This window comes from Dromiciops gliroides, chromosome 1 (assembly GCF_019393635.1).
Source record: "Dromiciops gliroides isolate mDroGli1 chromosome 1, mDroGli1.pri, whole genome shotgun sequence".
NCBI lineage: Eukaryota > Metazoa > Chordata > Mammalia > Microbiotheria > Microbiotheriidae > Dromiciops > Dromiciops gliroides.
Genome location: NC_057861.1, coordinates 251,738,329 through 251,764,188, shown reverse-complemented (window position 1 = coordinate 251,764,188; position 25,860 = coordinate 251,738,329). Strand labels below are relative to the sequence as shown.

The following is a 25,860-nucleotide window of genomic DNA, read 5'->3' as shown; positions in this document are numbered from 1 at the left end:
GGAAGATATTATCTTGGCAGTGGTTGGGGTCTCTCTCCATCCCTGAAATTACAATACTGAGATAACTGCAGAAGCCATCTGTTCTTGGTGTTGTCTAGAAACATAAATGTTAAGAAATTGCAAACAAAGAAGGAAGGGTAGCTTGTCACAGGAAAAAATTCTCGTCATTTCTACTCAGCAAAACTGGAAAAATATTTATGTTTTGGCAGGTACCATTTTTCTCTAATATGAATTAAGGTTAAAAATTAAAGCTGAAGTAGTGCAAATACAGCTAATATTTTTCCAACTACAAATATGATGGCTTTAGGCAAAAATGAAAACATCCTTACCCAATCAAGAACCACAGGAGTCATTAAATTTTGATTACTACAGGATCAGCAAAGTAGAGGGAAGCAATAAAGCCAATCTTTCTCCACAACTTCTCTGACAGAGGACTGAGAGTAGTGAATGAGAATCTAAGAAGAAACCACAGGGTTTCATTTTTTTCCAGCCCAGTGTTGAAAATTTAGCCCCCAAGCAAATGACCAAGACAGAAACCATGGAAACAAGGTTGGTCTGGCAGTATGATTGCTCTGTCCCCAAAGCAGGCTACCCATGGCTCAGGCAAGAGCAAGAAACTGCAGCTGCTAAGTAAACTAACCTATATATGGACTCAGCACCTAGGCACAGACCAGGACTAGGCTTGCATTGAGGTCTGTCATTCAGCAGTTTCATCTTGCAGGTTTAGAAAAGGGCTGGGCCACAATGCAACTGTTTTGTCACAGAGAAAGTACAGGCTCAGATCCTGGACACAGCAATCAAATATTTAACATCTAGGCTCAGAACAGGGAAAGATAGGCCAAGTAGCTTTGTAGAATCTTCCATCTACCTGACAGGGACTAGGTTCAATAATCTGTCTATTAGAGTGAACTCCAAAGGCAAATTCATAGTTGTGTTGCCTCCCAAATTGGGGTCTGGCATCTGAACAGTCCAGGAGGACAGGAATCAGACCATGCCAGAGCCCACTGAATGTTCACTTTTCCCTGGCTTGAAACATCCATTATCCTTGAAGAAAATAGCATTGGATACTCCTGAAAACAAACAGCAGGACCCAAAAGAATGGGAAAAGACTAAATAAGGGTCTAAAATTTTCTCTTTCCAAAATTTCATAGAAGCTGGCCATAATATTAAGTTGCAATCTGTGCAGTAATATTGGAAGATGAGCAAACAAACAAACAAAAAGACTCATAATATAGAGCTATTACAGTGGCAGGAAGAAGATAATTACTCCAAAACATCTACAAGCAAAGCCTTAAATAAAAACAACTATGTCATTCTAAATCCCTAAAAACAAGAATCTTAAAAACAGTTGGTAAACATATATAAATGAAATATAAATGTAAGTAAAAACAGAATCCACCAAACTTTTCCTGAAAGAAACCCCAAAATGAAAGCTCCCAGGAATGTCATAGCCAAAGCCCAGAGCTTTTAAGTAAAAGAAAGAATACAGCAGACCAAAAGGAAGATTTCAAGTACTGAGGAACTAATCAAGATCACATAAGCTTTAGTAGCTAGCACTAAAAAACCGAAAACAAGCAAAAGAAAAAATGGAAAAAAGTAATAAAATATTCCAAAAGGCAAAGGATGTAAGTTTACAACCAAGAATAACTTATTCAGAAAAACTGAGTATAATCCTGTAGAGCAAACAATGGATCTTTAATAAAATAGAGGACTTCTAAGCTTTCCTAAATAAAAGAGCAGAATTAAGGAGAAAACTGTTAGCTCATATAGAGAGGATATACAAATAGAAGATCAACACAAATGAAGAGGATAGGGAATAAGCAGGAGTCACTTGAAGCTAATTTTTATCTGAACTGGCCAAAGGGTGGTAGAAGACATACACACAAAGAATTGGGGATAGAAATTCATTCAACTCAATGGAGAAACAGGAGGTGAGAGGGAGTTTGAGAAATAAGAAGAAAAGCAGGGAAAGATTACTCAGAATTAAAACAAACTAAGCTTAGAGGGTACATTGTGAAGATAGGTTAAAAAAGGAGGAAAACGGATCAGAACTTTTTATTGGGGTCTGTTTGCAGATAAGAGAAAGGAGGCAAAGGAGCAGATTTTACTGCATTAAACATAAAACATTGATAACTGAACACATTACTTTCCCACCAATCTTCAGGGATCCAACTAAGAGTACAATAGAAGAGCATGAAGGTAAATGCATATTTAATAATCATAACTGTGAATATGAATGGTATAAAATTCAACCCCCAAACAGAAAAGGACAGTATTAGAATGGATTAGAAAGAAGAATCCAATAATGTTGTTTATTAGAAGCACTTATAAAATAAAGACATGAGCAGAGTTAAAAAAAAAAGGCTTGAGCAAAATCTGTTATGCATCAGTTGAACTAAAAAAAAGGAGAGATAGAAATGATGATCTCAGTCCAGATAATAGCAAAAATAGACTTGATTAAAGGGATGAAAAGAAAACTACATTATGCTGAATGTAACCACAATTAATTAATATTAATACTTAATAATAATTTCAAAGGATAATCTAAAGAGTTGGAAATAGATAATAAAATAATAGCAGTGGGGAGCCTTATTGTACCTCCTGCCCTTAAGAAACTCACAATCTAATAAAATTCACACTTATCAGTTTGACTATGTTGATAAAGAAAAGAAAAATGACAACTGATGGTGAGGCTATAGGAAAAAGTCCTATAGATGCATGCTATTGAAGCTATGAATGGGTCTGGCCATTCGCTAAAGCAATTTAGAACTATGTCCCCCAAAGTACTCAACTGTGTAGACCCTTTGACCCAAAGATTCCCCTACTAGGCCTATATACCAAAGAGATCAAATAAGAGGAAAGGGACATCTGCATAAACAAAAATATTTATAGCAGCTCTTTTTTTGGAGTGGGGGATGGAAAAAACAGAAACTAAAAGTATGCTCATCAATTAGAGAGAGAATAGTAGAACAAAGTATGTTATTCATCATTCACTCAATAAGCATTTATTAAACTTATTACATGAGAGGGAGGCACTGTGCAAAGCACTGAGATTACAAAGAAAGGCAAAAACAGTCCCTTGCCCTCTGGGAGATCAATCTAAACATCCAAATAACTGAAAATACAAGATATATACAGAGTAAATTGGCATTAACCTCAGAGGGCATGCACTAACAGGGAAAGTAGGAGATCAAGAATCAATCGCCTTGCAGAAAGGAGGTTTTGAGCTGAATCCTAAATGAAGCTAGAGAAGTTTGGAGACAAAGATGGGGAGGAAGAGAACCACAGTCATGGGGACCAGACAACTGAAAACATACAGAATAGAAATACAGAGTGTCAGGTTTGAGAGTCTAGCAAGACTAATATTGCTAGATAGTAGAGGAAACAAATGGGAGTAAAGTATATAGTAGGGAGTAATGTGACAAGAAGACTGGAAATATTGGAAGGAAGCTATGTTGTAGAGGGCTTTATAAGCTAAATGTAAGACTTTTTTATTTGGTCTTGGAGGTAATAGGGAGCCACTGGAGTTTACTGAGTAGGGGAAGGATATGGTCAGAATTATGCTTTAGAAAAATTAACTTGGCAGCTATGCAGAGATGAAGTGAAATGGGGAAAAGCCTTGAGTCACTGTATGAAATAGGGTTGAAAAGTGCAAAGATACATATAGGAGAGATGTTGAAAAGATAAAAACATCAGAACTTGGCAACAGATTTACATGTGGAGTGAATGTGAGTGAGGAGTTGAGGATGATACCTAGGTAAAGAATGTAGATGACTGGAAATATGAATGCTGTCACAGTAATAAGGAAATTCTGGGAAGTATTTTTTTGGGAAAATCAGTTCTGTTTTGGGCATTTTGAGTTTAAGATGTGTACTGTCATAGGAAACAACGAAATGGACAATTTCAGAGAAATCAGACACTTGAATGAATGTTACAAAGTGAAGTGAGCAGAACCAGGAGAACAATTTAAACTTCATTGTAAAAATGACCTCATATATTAGAGATGATATTTTCTAATGATACAAAGCTTTTATATATATTTGCCTTTGAAGTTCACAGTTTTATATGGGACAAAGCTTTAGGAAGCTTTTTTCATCATCCAAATACTCTTAGACCGTGGCTTCTGAAGCAGATGAACACAAACCAGGATGGTTCTGACAATGAACTTGGGGAAAAAAAAGGAACTTGAAAGCAAGAAAATCCAATGGCAAAATTTAAAAAGTGAAGGCAAATATAATACACAGATAACCTATCAACTGTAGCTAAAAGGGGTTAACAGATAACCTAAGATTTGATCAATAGTAGCTAAAAGGGTTAATAGAGAAACTAAGGTTTGTGTTCTTATCAACAGTATAGTAACCAAGAGGGTTTGAGTCCCTATCAGCCAATATCATCAACAGAAAAAGTAACCAGGGAACATTAACCATTAATAGCCATTAATATTCCTAGATGACAGGACACCTAGAAATCAGATTTTAAGTAAAGAGATATCAAAAACACAGAAACCCTCTAGGTCTGACAAGTTTAAGCATGTCTTTAGGAACACGTGCTGAAAAGGACCAAATGTTCCCTTAGGTTCACCTTATTATGAGTAAACCCCAAAAACACACCTCCAAGGAAAAAGGTACCCACCTTGGGGGTTGTTTTAGGACTCCAAGAAGTCCAAATTAGCAAAAGACTTCCCATGTACCTCCTTAAGGAGGAGATTAAGATAATGAGGAGATAACCTATTTTTTCTTACTACAAATTTAACCATTTTCCTCTCCCAATTCGAGACACACCTCCTTGGTATCTCCCTGTGGCCTCAAATTATTTTAATAAAACTTAGGAAACTGAGTCACTGAGTCTTGTAATTCTTTGGGACATCTTACAATCAATTTGATCAATTAAAATCATCCCCACATCACTTTGCACATAAGAGTATTTGTTGAATTGAACTGAAATGGCTTCATGATGCTTCACCAAAATGAGATAACTGTTTTGAAGACCATGGTTCAGTCCATTGAGCTACAACTTTGGGGAATAACTTCCAAGCAGAAGATGTCACAATGGATCTGATATGGCTACATGAGAAATGGCATTTCAAATCTGATTTGAAGGAAGATGATAGGAATCGAAAGATCTTTAAGTGAAGCTGACAATATTTGTCTTAATAAAGTGAACACCTGCTCTCCCTTTTTGCCTCTAAGACCCAGAAGGGATATCAACAATCACTACTTCCTAAACCTATTTTTATTAAATACTGATTTTTAAAATTAAATTATTCTTCTAAAAAGGAGAAAGATATCATCAGTTACACATTTTCCAAAAAGAATACTGATTTATTATTTAGAAAAGGTCCAAGTATATGATTAGCATTCTTGTGTAGAAACAACAGGCCAACATTATGCCACAGAATCACTGCTACTATTTTTAATAAATTAAAATCTCATAGGATCACATTGTTTAACTAATTTTCAGTTAAAATTTAATATTTAAGCTTTGCTTTATTCAACATGACTTATGATTTCAACATGACATGTGATTTCAAACAACTTTAAATGAATTCCTTTACAATTATCCCTTAAATGTCTATAGTTCTGAGAGAAATTATTATTAATAACCAATTGTTAATATGGGGGGGGAATCTAGGGTTTTTTCCTTTTCTACTTCCTCATTCAAAACTCAGTCCTTGTGAAGGACAGGGCTGACAATAAGGACATTCTCTTCAATCTTGGGAAAGACCCCACCCCACTGGGAGAGCTTATTTCTGATTAAAGGGTAAAGATCTCCTCAGTTTGTACTGGGTGGAGAACAGATTCTCTGTTTAGACTGTCCAGGCAGGAGTAGTCTGGCTTGAGTCTCTTTGTCCAAGACAACTGACATGACAATGGACAATAAAGTAGCAGATCAATAATATACATATATGCGCCAAACTGCATAGCATCCAAATTTTAAAAGAAACCATAAATAAATCATAGGAAGAAATACACAGTAAAACTATACTAGTAAAGGACCTCAACTTTCCCCTCTCAGGGCTAGATAAATCTAACCATAAAATAAATAAGAAATCAAAGAGATGAACAGAATTTTAGAAAAGTTAGATATGAAAGGCCTCTGGAGAAAAGTGAATGGAAATAGCAGTATACCTATTCTTCAGCTACACATGGCAGCTTTACAAAATCTCACAACAAAATGTAGAAAAGCAGAAATATCAAATGAACCCTTTCAGACCACCTTGCAATAAAATTACTTTTATTAAAAGGTCATGGAAGCAAACATTAAAAGCTAACTGGAAACTAAATAATCTAATCTTAAAGAATGAGTGGGTCAAAGAACAAATCATAGGAAAAAAATCAATAAATTCATCAAAGAAAAGGACAATGGGCATCATTTCAAATTGGGACACTGGTGAATTTGTGAACTGATCCAATCATTCTGGAAAGCAATTAGGAAATATGTCCAAAGATAAAAACAAAAATAACAACAAACTGTGCATACCCTTTGATCTAGCAATACTACTACTAGATCTGTATCCCAAAGAGATCAAATAAAAGGGAAAAGGACCTATTTGTACAAAAATATTTATAGCAGTTCTAGTTTAAAAAAAAAACACAGCAGCATCATTGTCTCTCTCTCATATGAGATCTTTTCAAAGACACAGTCACTGAAGGGTGCTGAGTAAGAGTTTCCTTCTCTATTTTACCCTCTCTACTCAAAAATCCTGAGGAACTCTACAAGATGATGAAGAAGAGTGTGTCCTTTTGAAGTTGTTATCACCAAAAAGAGTTATTCTGAACAACTAATGTGAAACTTTCTACTTTGGATTCAGTATGCAATGAATCTTTTAAAATAATTTACAACAGAAATACAAGAGACCTTGGAAGTTAGGGAACTAGCCTCAATATAACTGATCAACTTGTAGTCTCAATGGGCATTTGATAAAGCTATGTTCTTGTCTAGAAGAAAAAAAATATATACAAGTTACATGGCTAGCAGGAACAAGGGTGGTCAATGAGAGATGATGTTTTTAATCACAAATCCAAATCCAGACATTTTCTAGCAATTACTGAGCTACATGGATCAATGCCTACAGCAAAAACAAAAGCATCTCTCTTGAGCATCTCCATGGATTAAAAGTAAACAGAAGGCTGGAGAAGATGTAATAAAATATAAATGAAGCTTGGTTTAAAATTAGCGATGTTTAGCCTGGAGAATAGGAGACTTTAAAAGGACTGGAGGTGGGCATAGTATCTTTTTTTTTTTTTTTTTAGTGAGGCAATTGGGGTTAAGTGACTTGCCCAGGGTCACACAGCTAGTAAGTGTTAAGTGTCTGAGGCCGGATTTGAACTCAGGTACTCCTGACTCCAGGGCCAGTGCTCTATCCACTGCGCCATCTAGCTGCCCGCATAGTATCTTTCTTCAAGTATTTGAAAGCTTGCCACATGGAAGAGGGAGTAGACTTGTGATGCTTGACTCCAGAGGACAGAAATAATGAACAATGAGTCAAAGGTGCAGGAAAATAAATTTAGGCTTGAGGTACGGAAAAACTTCTTAATGATTAGAAGCATCAAAAAATGGAATGGGCTGTCTTGGGAGCTAATGGACTCCATCACTGAAGGTCTTCAAACACTAATTAGATGACCATTTGTTGGGCATATCATAGAGGTACACTACTCAGATACGGTTTGGACTAGCTAACCACTGAAGTCCCTTCCAAAGCTCAGAATTTGTGGAATATGAAATTTGAAGAGCTAATGATATGAAGAAAAAAAGGTAATAATTGTACAATGCAGAAGGACTACAAGGATTTTGGGTGTCCCTTTCTCTCTATCTCAAAGAGGTAGTTTGTCAGAGTGGAGGAATCGTAATGAGAAAGACCTGGGTTCCAAATCCCACCTTTGATATTTATTAGCTATGTGACTGTAGGCAAACCAAGTCAGCTCAAAAGACTAAGAGTTACAGATGAAATACATTCTGTATTAGTGGAGAAAGTTCTCTCCCACTCCCATCAAGAACAAGAACAACAAAAGCATTATAAGTCCTTGGTTTATTAACATCATTGATATCTGTCAAAGTAGTACTACTATTTGGGTGAGCTATCAAAACTGGGGTATGAAACTATGAACAAAATGGGTGCTTTTTGAGGAAATTAGTGAATTCATAAGTGGAGAGAAGAGTGAAAATTGGAACCAGACTCCAGGTTTCATTTTCAATTACATCTCAGTCAAGTAATTTTTCTAATATGCCAGAATGGATTCTAAATAAGCAGTTTTGGGTAAATGGAGTAGGAAGGATACTATAAACTCAAAAGGTATTTCTAAAGACAGTATCCAACAGATACCATAAATATGCAAGTAGTGCCAAGCCATCATTTTACAGATGAGGATACTGCAACCTAGAGTGGTGAATGAGTATGATCATTATTATTATCAACAGCAGCGACAACTGACATTTATATAGAGCCTTCAAGTTTACAAAGCACTAAAACATCTCATTTCAGCCTTTCAATAATCCCAAACAAAACAGTAGGGCCTATAGGTCTCAAAAGCCCCATTTTACAAATAGCAAAACTGAGGTTCAGAAAGGTTAAGTGACTTGCCCAGAATCACACAGGGTAGGAAATGAACCCATATTTCCTGATATCAATAACATGCTAGGCTCTATAGTGTAGTGCTTTGGAATTACTGGCCAGCCAGCTATTTATTAAGTGTTGGAGTCTGAACATTTAAACCTAGGTCTCAGATAGAAAAGACCTTGTTTCTGTGGTAAAAATTATTTGTGGGATAGGCAGCTTTTGAAGGACCTCCCCTTTTGGGGGAGAAAGATTGAATGCTCCCTGAAGAAAGGTTAGAGGGCACTTCCAGAATGCTAGCTCTCCAGTCACTTCTAGAACGCTAGTTGGCACTCGGTATGGTGACTGTGGTCCTTGTGGCGCGAGCAGCCTTAGATTGGCGGGCTGTTCAGGTGTTGGGTGAGTTACTTACGGAAAACCCTAAATTCCTTTGAACTAACTTAATAGAAAACGATCTGGGGATTTCATAGGCTAAGTTTAGAGTTAAGAATATCTATCTATATTTCTATTTTCCTATTTCCTTATCTTTGATTTTTATTAGTTTCACCTTTGTTGTTTAATTAATTCCCAAGTAATAAAATCTGATCCTTTTGTGAACTAAAGCTTAGAGGCTCCTTTCTTATCAGCCTGGGAGAAATATCTAAAAAGGGCAGTGCAGAGGAAAGGGTTAAACCTAAAAGGTCCTTCATATTTCTGGGACCCCAATATTAAGGCGAGTCACCCAAATAACGCTCCGTATATCAAATTTTGGCCCTCACAGTTCTCTGGGGCAACAAAAATACTCTGAGATTACTTCACTGTTCACTTGGAATGAACTAGTGAGAAAATAACTTAAAGCAAGCCTCCAAGAATTGGAACCAAAGAGGAAGCAATCAAATAGGAGAAGCAGGAAGGCATGGAAGAGTGATTAATGCTATGAATCTGTATTAAGTTAATAGAGTAATGAGAAAGCTATTATTAAGTGCATATTATCTTCACTACACATACAGTCTGTGCTCTCCAAGGGGATCACATTCTAATGTGGGAGACAGTACACAGAAGGTTTTCAGCTGCAAGTCAGATGAAAGGTCCCACTTAAGTAATATGAGAGGGTAGTTGTAAAGAACTAATCTCTACATACTTGTCAGTCCTAGGCTGTCTCATACAATAGTTAAGTGGCATAAAGAGTACATTGTGTTTCAACAGTTTGCAGGGTCAGGAAAAGGGTACCTACCATAGGAGAAGTGAAAACAGAGAAAGCCATTTATTCCTAAGGTAAGCTTTTAAGATCTGTGTAGTGATAAAAGTGGAAATTTACCTAAGAGAAGAGCCATGATAATGGGTCATATGAGCAAAAGATTTCTAGCCAGTGGAAGAAAACAACCCAAGATGGCCAAGGAGGTTTCTATTTTGGCATTGCCTTTCTAGTCTGACTGCAAAATCAATGATTTTTCCACTCAAGACGTCCTAGCAATCATGTATTGCCACAGAAGGTAGAAACAAAAGAACACAAATTAAACAAGTGTACTTTGGGTAAATTCAAAACCGGATTTATAAAAATGGATTTGGAGTTAGAGGACCAGTGTTGAATTCTACATCTATCACTTAGTAATTAATTGTGTGTCCTTAGACATGTCATAACTTCTTATGCCTTCACTTTCCTCACCTGTCAAAATGAGATAATTGGCCTAGAAGAATGAATGAATGAAACAGCATTTATTAAGAGCTTACCATGTGTCTAACACTATTCTAAGGTCAGAGAATACAAAAGCAAAAGATTGTCCCTGTTTTCAATGAGTTTATATTCTAATGAAGGTGATAACATATACAGGGGAGTGCTGACCATTTAGGAGTATTTTGGTTTGAAAGTTACAGGAAGGTGAAAGGAGAAACCTTGGGGTATACTGGCACACCTTTTCTAATACTAATGGCAGTATTGATTTGATTATGATTCCTAACTAGGAACATGGGTAGAGGAACAGAAGTCAAATGAAGACTAATGATTTGTAATGCCCATTGCAGCATTGCTATTAGTGATTCTATGATTTTGAAAAATATAGAGGGGCAAGGAGTTCTGTATATCAAACAGCAAATTTCCTGATCATTAAGGTTTATCAAAAACATATTCTCAGGGCAGCTAGGTGGCCCAGTGGATAAAACACCAGCCTAGATTTAGAAGGACCCGAGTTCAAATGTGACCTCAGACACTTGGACACTTACTAGCTGTAGGACCCTGGGCAAGTCATTTAGTTCTGATTGCCCTGCAAAAGCAAAAACAAAAAACAAACAAAAAAGATACTCTTTTCCAATCTACAATTTAGTCTTTAAATTAAAAAAAATATTTATTGTTATCTTTTTTTTTTTCCAATTTACTAAGTTTTGCTTCAAGCATACCACAAAACTACTCCAAACAGAACAGCAGTGGCAGCAGGCTATTTGTTGATGGTAAATTAGAAGTTAAGAGAGTTAGAACTACATTGTTAAATTCAAATAAGATCTTAAGATATTCCATGGTGGTCCTACCCTGATGCCTCAACGTGGTCAATCCTACCTAGCTTTAGGGATGGGTTCAGTACATGCTATCATCCCAAGATGAGACCAAATGTGGAGTGGAAACATTTGTCCTCAGGTTAGCTACCAGCTAAAGACCTTTTTTGGATTCAACTCACAAAACCATCTACACCTGTTTGAAAAGGAGGCCAAGTTCTGCTAATGATGGAGGGAATGACCCCACCAATGAAATTGCAAGTTTTCTAAAGGAGTAGAGAAATAATGTAAGAGGGAAAAAAATTCTATCCTTAACCATATCATATTGCAATGGCAGAAATGGCTGTAAAATGAAAATCTCTCACAGAAGGAAAGTAGGTATTGCTGAAGAATCTGTAAGTGACTAACAAAAGAAATATGAGAAAATGTCAGCAATCAGAAGAGTTCTTAGAGATACAGCAGCTGTAATGATGAAGAACTGTTTCTCTAAGAGATATTCCACAGTTACTTTCCCACATATACAAACAGGGATTTAAGTATACCATATGCTCTCACGCATAGGACACATATGATCAACAAACAACTAACCAAGACAACCATCTTATGTTCTAGTTTTATTCCAATGGTAAAAGAAAAAACTGTTAAAATTCTCAGATGACTTAAAGATAATTTACCAGTGACAAATTTCATCCTCATAATTAGAGGCAGGTGTTGCCATCTGACTACAATACAACTATACCAAAAAATAACAATTTAGTCACCAAAGGCTTCATTTTGTGACATGGCTATTACTTCATAAAAGAGAAAGGCTCCATTTAGCTAAAAACCACCAGTAACAAAAATATTTTACTTCAGATTTTAGAAGGAAAAGCAACACATCTTCCAGGTACTGTCAATCTTCTTTAAAACAACAACTTGAGACATATGGGACAAACTCAAACAAAAATACAAAAACTAACTAGGAATGGTATTGAGTAAAGTATCCACCAAAATGATGTATAAAGGCAAAACCAAAAAAATACTCTGGAAAAATGTGAAGATGGAATTTCTTTCTCCCATAGTGCTACCAGAAAACAAAGATATCTTACCCCTGCAAGAATACAGAAAACCTAAAAGAACAAATACAAACATCTGTTTACCAAATGAAATGTGATTTAGTTAATTTAGAAATTGTCTAAAACAAGAAAAGCCACAATAATACTGACAATCATTCTAACATGCTTTGTCAAAAATGGCAAAAGAGTTCAGTCAGGCAAAGCTAAATGCACAAAACTAAATGAAAAATGTAAATGAAATAATAAATCTGACAAAATGAGAAGAGTGTGCAGGTTGAAAAGGAGTTCAGAGAAAAAAATAAGAAGATCTGAATATGCACGACGGCATTTTAATTGCTTTCCTAGCAGGCAATGTGCAATCACATTTTATAGCCTCACAGAATAACTTCCATTAAGCACTTTGTAAAAATATAGATTTTCATCCTCACATGCCAAACATAACAGATTTAACTACAACATGAGTACTTGGAGAAGTAGATGAAAGAGCTAAAAAGGTGGTGAGTAGGAACAAAAAGCTATCAGTTTAACAATTGGTTAAACTTGGTATGTCTAAATTATTTTCATCCCCTCTCCCAACTAAATGCAGAAGAATGCTGCTTGTTGTTAAAATGTAAGATCTTGTTAACATTCTGGTAAATTTTTATGCTGAGATCTCCACTTCAGAGATGAAATGTGTAAAATAATGCAATAATCAAATCAAGACAAAAAGATTAATTGGAAGGTTAAATGTGTTGTACATCCTATGTTGAAAAATAACACTGTGGACATTTGTCCTTTATTCACAATAACAAAGGGAAATGCTGCCATTCTCTTGCGTTGAGTTCATAAAGGAAACACTAATTTCTGGACACCAAATTGATACTGATAAATATTTTTTTTTTTACTAATGCAACTACTATTGCCTATGGCTGGGGAGTTTGCTACATTACAAGAAGTTTCCAATATGACATGGTTTAACACATATATGTGCCATTTAGCCCTGCTCTCATTCCATGACAAAGAGTGAACATTTAATTCAGTTTGCGCATTTGTGTCAATGAGAACAAAACGGTGTAGAAAGAAATCATGGATTTCCCCCCTCTTAGACAGCAAGCAATTGGGAAGATAGGCCTATGTTCCCTCTTAGTGCAACCAACAGGTATTTCACAAATGTTTATTTAATTTTAAGAATGACTCAGTGAAAATCTATCAATTCCCCTGAAAGCATCAGCCAAGTATAGCCTATTTGTATATGATTATAGCTGGGCTTTTCCAAGCCACCGAGGGCAAGAATACTTAAATGAAAGACAAAAGATTTGTCTCACCTCCACCACTCCATTGGATTCCACTGACATCAGAGATGAAAGAGGAAATATAAGTTTGTAGGTATCTTTAGGTAAAAAACTTAACAGGAACTTTTATTTCAATAAAGGGTAAATGAACCACCTTAGGCAATTACTCCAGCTGAGGACTTATCAAAGAACCATGTATTCTTTTTTGTTTTTGGTGAGGCAATTGGGTTTAAGTGACTTGCCCAGGGGCACACAGCTAGTAAGTGTTAAGTGTCTGAGGCCGCATTTGAACTCAGGTCCTCCTGACTCCAGGGCCGGTGCTCTATCCACTGTGCCACCTAGCTGCCCCAGAACCAAGTATTCTTTTTTTTTTTTTTTTTTTTTTTTTTGCGGGGCAATGGGGGTTAAGTGACTTGCCCAGGGTCACACAGCTAGTAAGTGTCAAGTGTCTGAGGCCGGATTTGAACTGAGGTACTCCTGAATCCAGGGCCGGTGCTTTATCCACTATGCCACCTAGCTGCCCCAGAGCCAAGTATTCTTAAAGAGACAGTGTAATTCTCTTCTGTTATCTACTGCATATAAACAAAAACATCTTGATGTACACACAAGTCTTCCCAACGCATGAAATGGGATCCAAATATGAACACTGGGTAACCAAAAGGAAACAAAATTTCAAAAAATATATCTATGAAAAAAGTAATTTTGGGGGCAATAAGAATAATTTATAGAAAAATTAGAGTAATTAGATCCATAAAACTAAACCCTTGTGTAGTAATAAATTTTATTTGGCAAAGGAAATTAAATCCACAAATGATCCTTTCAATTGGAATACATTCAAGTACCCTGAATATAATAGGAATCACGATGTGGCTCAGTCAGCAACACTTAAACACAGACTGAATGATTATTCTCCCCTTTTTCCTACTTTTTTGTAATGAAAGAACTGCGGGCAAAGGACAGATTTGCCTATTTATTTTCTTGGTCTAATGATCAAATAAGTAGCATTAGAAACTACTAAGGGAAGCATAGTATTAGTGAACAAAAATTTTTAAAGGAGTGGAGATTTCCTTAAGTTACTTGTAATTACCCTAACTAAAGAAGGTTATTGTTCAAACTAAGCTTGGTTTTCACTGAGTACATTCACCTCATACAATAAGGACTGGCTAGAAATGGCCTTTGCCCCAAAACAATAAGATTCTTAACTAACCTAAACATGCTATAATAAAAACTCTTAGATAAAAATTTTCTAAATAAAGGAAAATATTTAGAGCCCTAAGGAAAAACTACATGAATAACTTCTAACATTTGGAAATGACAGGGATGGATAGTATTGAAAAAACTTTTAAAAAATTCAATATTGCCTAAATAGTAACACATTTGATGCAGAATAGTGAATATTTTCAATGCTCCCATTCTATCTATTAATTTCGATGGAGTCTAGGAATGGGTGAAGCAGAACAAGAAATGTCAGGTGAAGTCACTGAAAACACTTATAAATAAAGCCTTTAAAAAACCTGGTACTATGTAAGTCAAACTACTGAGGGCTTATTTTATAGAACTTGAAAAACAACATCAAAATTAATCTAGAGTCAAATCCATAAGTGTTTTATTAAGCACCTACTATGTGCCGCATATTGTGCTGTGTGGCTGGGAAAAAAAACAAAAATCCTGCTGTCAAGCAGCTTAGTCTAACTAATTGAAGGAAGGAAAGTTCTAGAATCTGAAAGGGAAGTAAAAATGAAAAAAAGTAGAAATGACAGGAGTAGCACTTCTAGACCTTAAACTACATTATAAAGTATTAATCAAATCTATTTGATATTAGTTTAGAAATGGATAAGTAGATGGGTGGAAACCGCCTCAGGTAAACAATCAGTAATAATTCAGTTGCTCAATTCTGGATAAGGTCTAAAGAAATAAACTACTTAGGGAAGAATTCTCTATTAAACAAGAATTAATTCGAAAACCACATGGTTATGAAAAAAAAAAAAGAAATAGACTGAAAAAGTATCTCATCCCATACAATATAAAAAAAAATCTTATTTTATGTGTAATCCAAATATAAAGAAAACTTCATTTAAAAATTGGAAGAAAATGGAAAGAAGTATCTTTCACAACTATGGCTGAGGGAAATTAAAAAAAAAACTTATCTGGTTTTAAATCATCTTGATTTTTGAATATATCCTTCCCTCTCTTCCCTTCAACAGAGCCATTCTTAGAACAAAGATTTTGTTGTAAATTTGAAAAAGTTTAGTAAATCTAATGAACACATCAACGAAGTACAACTACACATAAGCATACATACATGCACTTGCATGTACACACATATATGTACACACACATACATACATGTGTGTGTAAAATGCTCTATACAGTCCCCTCACCTCTGCAAAGAAAGAAAGAGGTACATTTGCATACTTCTTTGGTGTGGAACTTGGTCATTATAATTTCACAACATTCAATTTTGATTTCTTTGTAAATGTGGTTCTATTTAAACAGCTGTAGTCATGTATATTGTTTTCCTTGTTCTGTTTACTTCACTTTTTAAATTTATGTGGTTTTCTCCCTTGTTTCTCAGTATTCATATCCCTGATCTCTTAGATCACTGTGATTCTATATTAATGTACCACAATTGTTTAACTTTCCCCAAGCAATGGACATCTGTTTTGTTTTCAGTTTTCTTTTACAACAAAAAATGCTACTAAAAATGTTTCAGGTACTATGTGCCTTTCTTCCTTTTTTACCAATACCCTCCTCTGGGTATATGCCCACCAGTGGAACTTGTGGGTCAAAAGGTATGGACATTTGTCATTCTTTTCACAATTCCCGATTGTTTTCCAGAATGACTGGACTAATGTATGGATCTGTCATTACAGTGTGCTCCTTTTTCTTCATCCCCTCTGACACTGACTGGTCCCCATCTTTTGCTCTCTTTTGTCAATTCGCTGGGTGTGAACTGAAACCTCAGAGCTGTTTTTATTTGCATTTCTCTTATTAGTGATGTGAAGCATTATTTCATATGCTTGTTATTAATCTGCAATCTTTGAAGAACTGTAAGTTGATATTCCTCACCACTAATCTATTGGGAATGGCTTAAGTCTTATAAACTTTTGTTATATCTTTATATGTTTTGGAAATCAGAACCTTATCAGAGGTATTTGAGACAAATATTTTTTCCTAGCTGACCCCTTCCTTTCTTTGTCTAAAAACCTTTACAATAGATATTTTTGGTTATATGAAATTGAAATCAGCTTTATTCCTTGTTTGGTTGAGAATTTACCCCTATGAAAAGTTTGTAACTTCCTTCTCTTCTAATTTAGTACTAGTTAGGGGGCAGCTAGATGGCACAGTGGATAGAGCACTGGCTTTGAAGTGGGAAGGAGCTGAGTTCAAATCTCACCTCAGACACTTACTAGTTGTGTGACCCTGGGCAAGTCACTTCACCCCAATTGTCTTAAACATCTGGGGTCATCTCCAGTTGTCCTGATATATATCTTGCCACTTGACCCAGATACCTTTGGAGGAGAGAGTGAAGTTGGTGATCTTGCAACAGCCCTCCCCCACTTAAACGCAATTCACTGCAAATCATGACATCATCCTGAGTACTAGTTATAAACTTTGATATTTGGATTATATATCCATTTTGAATTTATTATGGCATATGATATGAGATGGTGATTTAAATCCAGTTTTCCTAGCAATTCTTGTCAAATAGGAACTGCTTTTCTAAGTAGTTTTAGTTTGGGAATTATTGAGATCACTGTGTTACTGAGTCAATTTTTTTCTGAATCTTTCTTGTCTTCTGTTTGTTGAGTTTCTGTGCTTTAAACCAGTAACCTAACAATTCTGATAACTACTTTTTTATCTGAAGCATGAAAGTGCCATTCCTCCTTGTCTACATTTTTTTTCATTGTTTCCCTTGATATTCCAGATCATTTGTTCTTCCAAATGAACTTTATTATTTTTCTTAGCTCTGTAAAGTAGCTCTTTGGTAGTTTGGTATAGTGTTAATTCTGTAAATTTATTGGGGAAATATCCTAATATTAATTATAGTATTGTATTGTGTTTTATGGGCAATTTGGGGAATTCCACTCAATGCACATAAGTATCTAATTTAGCACCAACTCTTTTTTTTTTTTAAACCCTTTTTTTTTTTTGCAGGGCAATAGAGGTTAAGTGACTTGCCCAGGGTCACACAGCTAGTAAGGTTAAGTGTCTGAGGCTGGATTTGAACTCAGGTACTTCTGAATCCAGGGCTGATACTTTTATCCACTGCGCCACCTAGCTGCCCCAGCACCAACTCTTTACTAAGTTCTTAGTACACAAAGACAAAACAAAAACCACTCCCTAATCTCAAACTTCCATTCTAAGCTTAGCCCAAACACAAAATACTAAATCTATTTTCAGTTTTTAAGCTGCCTTTTTAATGTAGAATTGTATAATTGTGTCTATACAGACATTATGTGTATATACCTCCATTTTTATACTTGAAATAAATGGAACCAAGTAGCTGAAGAATGGCTAAATAAATTGTGGTATATGTAGTATTATTACACTGGTATTAATGGAATAATACTACCTGCAAAAAATAATAGAGATGAGGGAATTCAGAGAAACATGGAGGATTTGGAGCATGTTCATGGGAACATAGTATGCAGGCCTGGAGTCAGGAAGACCTGAGTTCAATTCCAACCTTAGGTACCTAGCAGCTGTGCAACTCATTAACTTTTTTTGTCCTCAGTTTCCTCATCTGTAAAATGGGGATAATAATAGCACTTATCTTCCCAGAATTGTCATTAGGATCAAATGAGATAATTGCAAAGTGCTTAGCACAGTGGCTGGTACATAGTACAGACTATGTGGGTGGTGGTAGTGGTGGTGGTGCTGGGGATATGAATGGATGCGGGGTAAAAATAAACAGAACCAGAAGAATAATGTGGAGAATGATAACATAATAAAAACTAATAAAATAAATATGAACAATTGTATAAATATAGTGATAACTTTGGTCCTGAATTAGAAAAAAAAAGAAATGTATTTCCTTTTGTTAGTAAGGTGGGGGAGTATGGGTTTGGAATGAAGCATATGCTGTCAGTCATAGTCACTGTCTTAACGGTTTTTATTTTTTTCCTTTTTAAAAGGGAAGGCTTACTATGGAGGCAGTAAGCAGCAAGTGAGAACGAAGTATCTAACTGGAAATGACAGTGAAAAAAATGAAAAGGCATCAATAAAAATATTTAATACTAATAACTTGAATAGACATGTACACATATGTTTAAATGTCCAAGGAAGAGAAATATAGACAAAAACAAGCAGAACAATTAGAAGGAAAAAGAAACAGAATGAAATAATAAAGCCTTTTAGGTGAGAAATCAACTGATAAAAAGCAATTAAACTTGATACAAAATTACTTCTAGCAATGAAAGTATGAAGAGTTTTTTGAATGGCAAATCTTTTCATGCTGTGACCATCAAAAACTGCTTTAAAACAGCAGTCTAGCACAACCCTGTCCAAATACAAAAACAAAGCCCTTCTAGGTGACTGGTTATAGAATTACTTCTCATAAAGAAGAAAGAAGAGTAAACATGCACAAACTACAACTGAAAAAGGAATTCAGATAGGGAATTCGCCAATCCAGGCTAGCTTACTTTGTTATTCTAAGAACATGAACTGAACGTGTGCTGTTGTGACAGGACCCTTCTGTAATTACTAAGTAGCTCAGCAAAGAAACAAAGGATCATTCTCCACACAGAAGGAGGAATGTCATGCTATCAGCCGGGAAGGGGGAAAAGAATGGAGCAGTTTTTCAAGGAATGGCTATATTTGCAGTATTTTAGATGACTTTCCAGCATGTTGCTCTTTTGTTTTTGACTTTTGTTACTGTTGTCGTTTTTTAATCAAATCTTAGTATTCCAGCTAGGAATCCTAGCTGGTAGTCTGAATGAGTAAAAACCAGGAATCAGTCAAATTAGTTGACTTTGAGTTTGACCTCCTAAATGAAAATGTTTTCACTATTTTTCAATGGGAAGAACATAGTATACAGTGACTCTGCAACCTATGAAACCTATGTTTAAGGAGAAAAGCCAATGTTTATGACATAATTATGTCTAAAATGTTGCTATTGATGTCATGACACATTGTTTTATTTGTAGAACTTAACCAGGAATTGGCAGTGATAGATAAGAAACAGTTTGGGGAATTCCACTCAATGAACACGTATACTTAATTTAGCACCAATTCTCTGTTAGGATCTTGTTTCATAAAGACAAAACAAAACAAACAAAAAAAACACTCCCTATCCTCAAGTTTACATTCCAAATATAATAAGGGATGAATAGGTAGTTATAAGATTGACACCTATGATTATCTTTGCTTTGCCTGGCATGAGAATTATCTTTATGAAGAGGTCTTGTTCTATAAACACACAAATAAATGAAATGTCTTTTAAGATTACAGATCTGCAGTTGGAAGTTTGGAAAAAAAAGTCCATCTACTCCTACTCCTACTCCTACTCCTACTCCTACTCCTACTCCTACTCCAGATGAGAAAACCGAAATCCATAGACATTAATTCACTTGTCCAAGTAAACAAAGTAGTAAAAGCATCCAAGGGGGAAGCTGAACCCAAGTCCTCTTTCTCTATCCAGAGCATACGCTCTTGCTACTGGCTCCCCATTCCATTATTTCTCAAGCTTATGGTACTTAGGTCTTTGTTCTTAAGAGGCTTTGGAACTAATATTGTGTGTTTATTATTACAGAAATTTTAAAAACTGTAATTGTACAAATAGCATGTTATAATATTCAATAATGCATTATTTAATTGATAAGAACAGTCCACCCATATGGATTGATGGACTGATTAATCAAACAATTATTAGCCACTTCAATCAAACATTTACTAGCCACTTACTATGTTCTAGGAACTGTGCTAGAAGCTAGGGGTACAAAGACAAAAAGGAAATATCCTCAGCCTTCAAGGAGCTTACAATCTATATATGAGGGATAACATAAGCATTAAAGACATGTATACACAAAAAAATAAACAAAGTAACTTTGCCTTAACAGACTGTCTTCATGTGTTGTTATGATCCTCAAATACCAAATCATTATCTGATGATCAATGCTTTGATGATAAGCCTCTCAGATCTTAGTTAGGCTGGTCCTCAAATAAGACATACTTATCTTCCCCACCCCCACAAATTAAAAAAAAAATTTTTATTTAAAGTTTTGAGTTGCAAATTCTAATCCTCTCTACTCCCCTCCCCCAGCCCCCCATGGTAAACAATCCGATATGGATTATACATGCGCAAATATGTAAAATATTTCCATCTTAGTAATTTTGTATAAGAAGACTTGAATAAAAGAAAAAAAATGAAAGAAAGTAAAAAATAACATGCTTCAATCTATATTCAATATCAGTTCTTTCTGTGGAGGTAGATCGTGTGCTTTATCATCAGTCCTTTGGGATTGTCTTGGATCATTGTATTGCTGAGAATAGCCAAGTCATTTATGTTCTTCATCAAACAAAATTGTTGCTACTATGTACGCTGGTCTTCTGGTTCTGTTCACTTCATCATGCATCAGTTCATGTAAGTCTTTCCAGGTTTTTCTGAAATCATCCTACTTTTCATTTCTGATAGCACAATAATATTTCATCACCATCAAATACCACAGCTTGTATAGCCATTTCCCAATTGATGGATATTCCTTTGATTTCCAATTCTTAGTCACCACAAAAAATAGCTGCTATAAATATTTTTTTACAAATAGGTCCGTTTTCCCTTTTTTAGGATGTCTTTGGGATACAGATCTAGTAGTAGTATTGCTAGGTCAAAGGCTATGCACAATTTTATAACCCTTTTGGCATAGTTCCAAATTGCTGTCCAGAATGGTTAGATCAGTTCACAACTCCACCAACAATGCATTAGTATCCCAGTTTTCCCCTATCTCCTCCAACATCCAACATTTTCCTTTTTTTGTCATATTAGCCACTCTGATAGGTGTGAGGTGGTAAGACATGCTTTTCATCACCAAGCCCATTTACAAAACCTTTCTGGCTTGTTAGAACCTTCCAGAGCCTATACTCTGACCCACACAGGCTTCAGGTACCCAGAGTGATCTTCACATCCTGGTAAGGTAACAACTTAGGACTCTAGGTATATATTATATAATGCTCTAAAATGCTTACTGAATTCAATAGTACTCTACAGTCAATTAAGCTTATGGTAGTAAATCAGTCATGTGGAAAGACACCTTTTTAATGCTACAAGGAACCAAATAGGGTAAGTAACTGTAATGAAATGACTGATCCGTTGTTTGAGAGTTTTTATCCTTTTCCCTTACTACTAGAGCCTAAGGTAGAAAGCAGGGAGGATAGTGTCTATTATCAGTTAATCAGTATTTACTGAATAAATGTCCAACGGAAATGTGGCACTATAACTAAGGGCTGTATATTATCAGAAAACAAGTATCCAATGTATTAAGTGTTCAACAAAATATAAAGGTTCATTTCTTGTCTTCAATAATTTTACAGCCTAAGTGAAGGTAAAAAATAAACAGGGATACCTGGATGTGCTTTCCATAGTGAAGAAAGCTGACATGTCAGGTTTATTAAAATAATTGCAACACAAGTGAACTTTTACTTTTTGCTAAAGGTTTAATATAATTTTTTCCCTTATCTTTAATCTTATAAAAGTACTATGATCTGTTATGGAAATGGATATTTCATTACACACACTAACTGTGGAATAAAAATAATGGCATAATTTTTAAAATCAATATATTCAGTACATAAAACAATCTCCATGCAAAGTCTGAGTTATTGCAAATGTATGAGCTACTTCTACTCGGGGGAAAAATTGAAAGTCCTTTTCCATTTGCATTTATAAAGGCTATGTGACTTCTTTAAATACACACAATGATGCCAACAGAGCCATCAAAAATCAATAAATCATGTACTCATGTGCTATAAAATGCTTGACAAATGCATTAATTTTTCTAATCCAAAATTCTCTGCAAAGGGAACTGTGTAAATGTTCTATTTTATTTTAATGGTATTCTCCACAGTCAGAATTATATGCATTATAACTGAGTACAAAACCTCAACAGTACAAAGCTTGATAGGGTTTTAAAGAGGCTATAGAGCACAAAGCATTCAGTGGCTGGACATCTAACATATTCAACATGTTCAAAAATATGAATTTAGAATAAAATAGACATTAATAAGAACGGTTTAGAATGCTGCATTTTTTTTTGGATAAAAAAAGAATGGGCAAATTAAGAAGCTTTTGGTGGGATCTGTGTCAGGGAGGGGAAAATATGTGAGGAGCTTCTCTCTTATACCCTCCCCCCCAGAAAGCAAAGATGTAAATTACTGAAAAATGATGTATAAGACAGAACTGACAACAAATTACTCATCACTGAGGTGCCATTTGAAAATGTAATAAAAAACCTAAATAAGACTCCACTTAAGTTCCACCAAATGCCATCTATTAAAAGGTCATGAAAGACCTCTACACAGGTACAATTTATGAAAGTACAAATTCTAAAAGCAAAGGAAGAAAAAAAAAACCCTGCCAAGTATATTGTAGAAAGCCCTAAAAAGTCACAAAGCATATCCTAGATGGCTTTGCACAGAAGTACTCCACCTTAACCACCAGCAACAAATACTCCAGGCAGTTAGATTTATCATTGTCTGAATGAATAGAACACCATCTCAACCCATTTCCTATCTATCAGTGAGAAATCCCCCCCCCTCCTCAGTCTGACCCCAGATTTTAATTCTTTTTTCTTTGTTTTCATAATCCTATCTCAAAATTCATGCTGGTAGCTACTGCTGTTGCTTTTTTGTGGACATGACCTGGGATCTTCTACAGCATGAGACAGTTCTGTGGGCACATATTCTAGTTTCCTCCTTGGTTAGAAAAATATTTGGGCTAAACTAAGCCAAACAGATCTGCTCTTTTCTCTAGGAGTTCCTAACATCACTAAGTATATATAAAATTAAAATAATATTTTTCTCAAGGTTAACAAGGTAGTCCCTACAAAATAAATGAGAGGATATTAGTGCATTATTATTTATGGCACTTAAATTTGGAGGGGAGGGGGATAATAAGTCACCACAGTTATCAAGTCAAAGAAAGGGACTAAAAATGTTACTTTAATTTATGGATTTGTGCTTGCATGATGATCAGTACATTATATCTTATGTCAATGTTTAAGAGGAAAAAATATCATAATGTCTATGAACAATTGTTTAATAATTTAGGGGCAGACAAAAATTTTCCTTCTTGTCTAAAGTTATAGCAATCCAAAAATTCATATTCTATAATCATGATATTATTTTTTAAAAGAAAATGTTCTTAAAGAGATAACTCTTATTATAGGTTTATATTATCTTACTTATTTGAGAGTCTTTTCAATAATGCAAATTATGTTTAGAACTCAAATGTTTATCTATAGTTAGCCAAAAACAAACAAACAAACAAAAACTCCCTGCTGGGGAAGTGATTTGCTAATGGTAAATCCTAATCTAGTCTTCTATGCTCAAGGTATGGAATCATAAATTTCAAATGCTTTTTAAAAAGAGTTTGTGATAAAAACATTTACATATTTTCTTAGAAGCACAGGCTTTTATTGCAGCACTCAATATTCCCTCAGGGCAAAGAAGTAGCTACTTCAAAGATTTATTTGATAATGAATGGAATACTTGATTTTTCTCCCCTTTCTCCCTCAAATAGGGTCTGTATAAACTCTGCTTTTACTGATTTTAAAAAATTATACAATGTACTATATTTTAAGATATAATTGGCTCATTATAATGTAATAATGAATTTAAATTTCAATAAACTAAGAAATTAAAATCGAGTAAAGTGGTCCTAATTATTTCAAAGGGAGATATCCTAAATAATAGCTCTAGATCTTCTTAACATAACTAGCATTTGAAAAAAAGCCTAAAACTTCTACTTACCTGCCTATCTACTTCCGGGAGCAAAAGCAGGAGGTATTGCTGAAAATGTTGAGGTAAGGAAGCAAACAGTGTGTTTGTTTATTAACGCCCTCAGGTTAGTGTTCACAAGAATAGATCCTGGTGTTTCTATGTCAATATCCTCAGCTTTGGTCCATTTCAAGTGTCCTGTGGTAAACAAGCAAGAATTACAATTTTACTGTAGATTGATATGTGTGGGCTAAATTATATATCATTTTGTCAAGACAGTAAATTTCAATCCCTATTTAAAATGCTGATATTTGAAGAGTGGAATTTTAATAGCTTATTTTTGTATGTTTGTTTTCCTTTGACCTTTTTATTTACACCATTCTTTCAGTGAGAATCTCTCATACACTTAACTCAAATTGGCATCTTGATCCAGATGAACAAATACGTTTTCCACATTCCATTAATTTATCAAATTAATATACTGTTGGAGAAGCTAGGTGGTACAGTGGATAGAACACCAGCCCTGGAATCAGAAAACCTGAGTTCAAACATGGGGTCAGACATTTATTAGCTGTGTGACCCTTGGCAAGTCACTTAACCCCAATTGCATCCCCCCCCCCCCCCACCAAAAAAGAATTTACTGTACTGCCATGGCTAACACTGAAGTAGCTTTGGAGTATTTTGAGGTTTAAGCATGGTAGGTTTAAATGGAAACCCAAATACATACATACATATATACACACATATAGGTCTTCATTAATATAAATATGTATATTATAATATATAAAAAATAATGGAAACCCCTACACACACACACACACACACACACACACACACACACACACACTCTTCTTGAGAACCTGGGTTATAAACATATGCCATAGATCAGTTGATAGAAAAGCCCATTAAACAAACCTCCCATTGAACAACATCTAATGTGATCTGTTTAGTAAAAGGCCAATGTACCAAAAAATCCTTTTATAAAAAGAGAATCATTTCCAGTGACAAGTTGAATTGGTATGGGTTCCTATACTCTTATGAATATCTAAGCTTCTTTGTTTACCTCTATGATCTATAACATCTCAGAGGACGATATTCAATAATAGATAACTCTAATGGGGATGAATTAGAGGTTTGTATTCATTTCACAGCATTTAAGGTGTCTGATACCTCAGTACCTATGGAACCTGCAGGGCTATCCCAACTTAAAAACCATGAGTCCAACATATGGGATATTTTGTTAAAGCCAAAAGATTTTTTAAAAACTTTCCAATCCAGAGTTTAAAAAAATCATATTCCTGTAACATACATTAAGACAGATGAACTTCCTTTTGAAAGGTAAGTACTATAGAACCTGCTGTGGGACCTTATTAATTATCATTAAGCATATAATTTGCAGTTAGCTCATTAGGTTATAGATAGCACTTCCCTTCCCTTCCATACTCTAGAAGAATCCGCCTGTATCTATTTCTCTCAATGGTCTCTTGGGGAAAATTAAAATGGCCCTTGATATCAGAAACAGATGCATTTATATTAGTCTCTTTTTTTTTTTTTTTAAGTGAGGCAGTTGGGGTTAAGTGAC

The 25,860-nt window shown here is 35.1% G+C and overlaps 1 protein-coding gene across 1 annotated transcript in view; it reads right to left on the bottom strand.

The window, feature by feature from the left end:
- ASXL3 (ASXL transcriptional regulator 3) overlaps positions 1-25,860 on the bottom strand; it is a 248,537-nt gene that overhangs the window by 40,094 nt on the left and 182,583 nt on the right. The window contains 2 exon segments of the mRNA XM_043988310.1: positions 24,312-24,377; positions 24,379-24,476. Coding sequence (XP_043844245.1) covers positions 24,312-24,377; positions 24,379-24,476 — 164 coding nt within the window.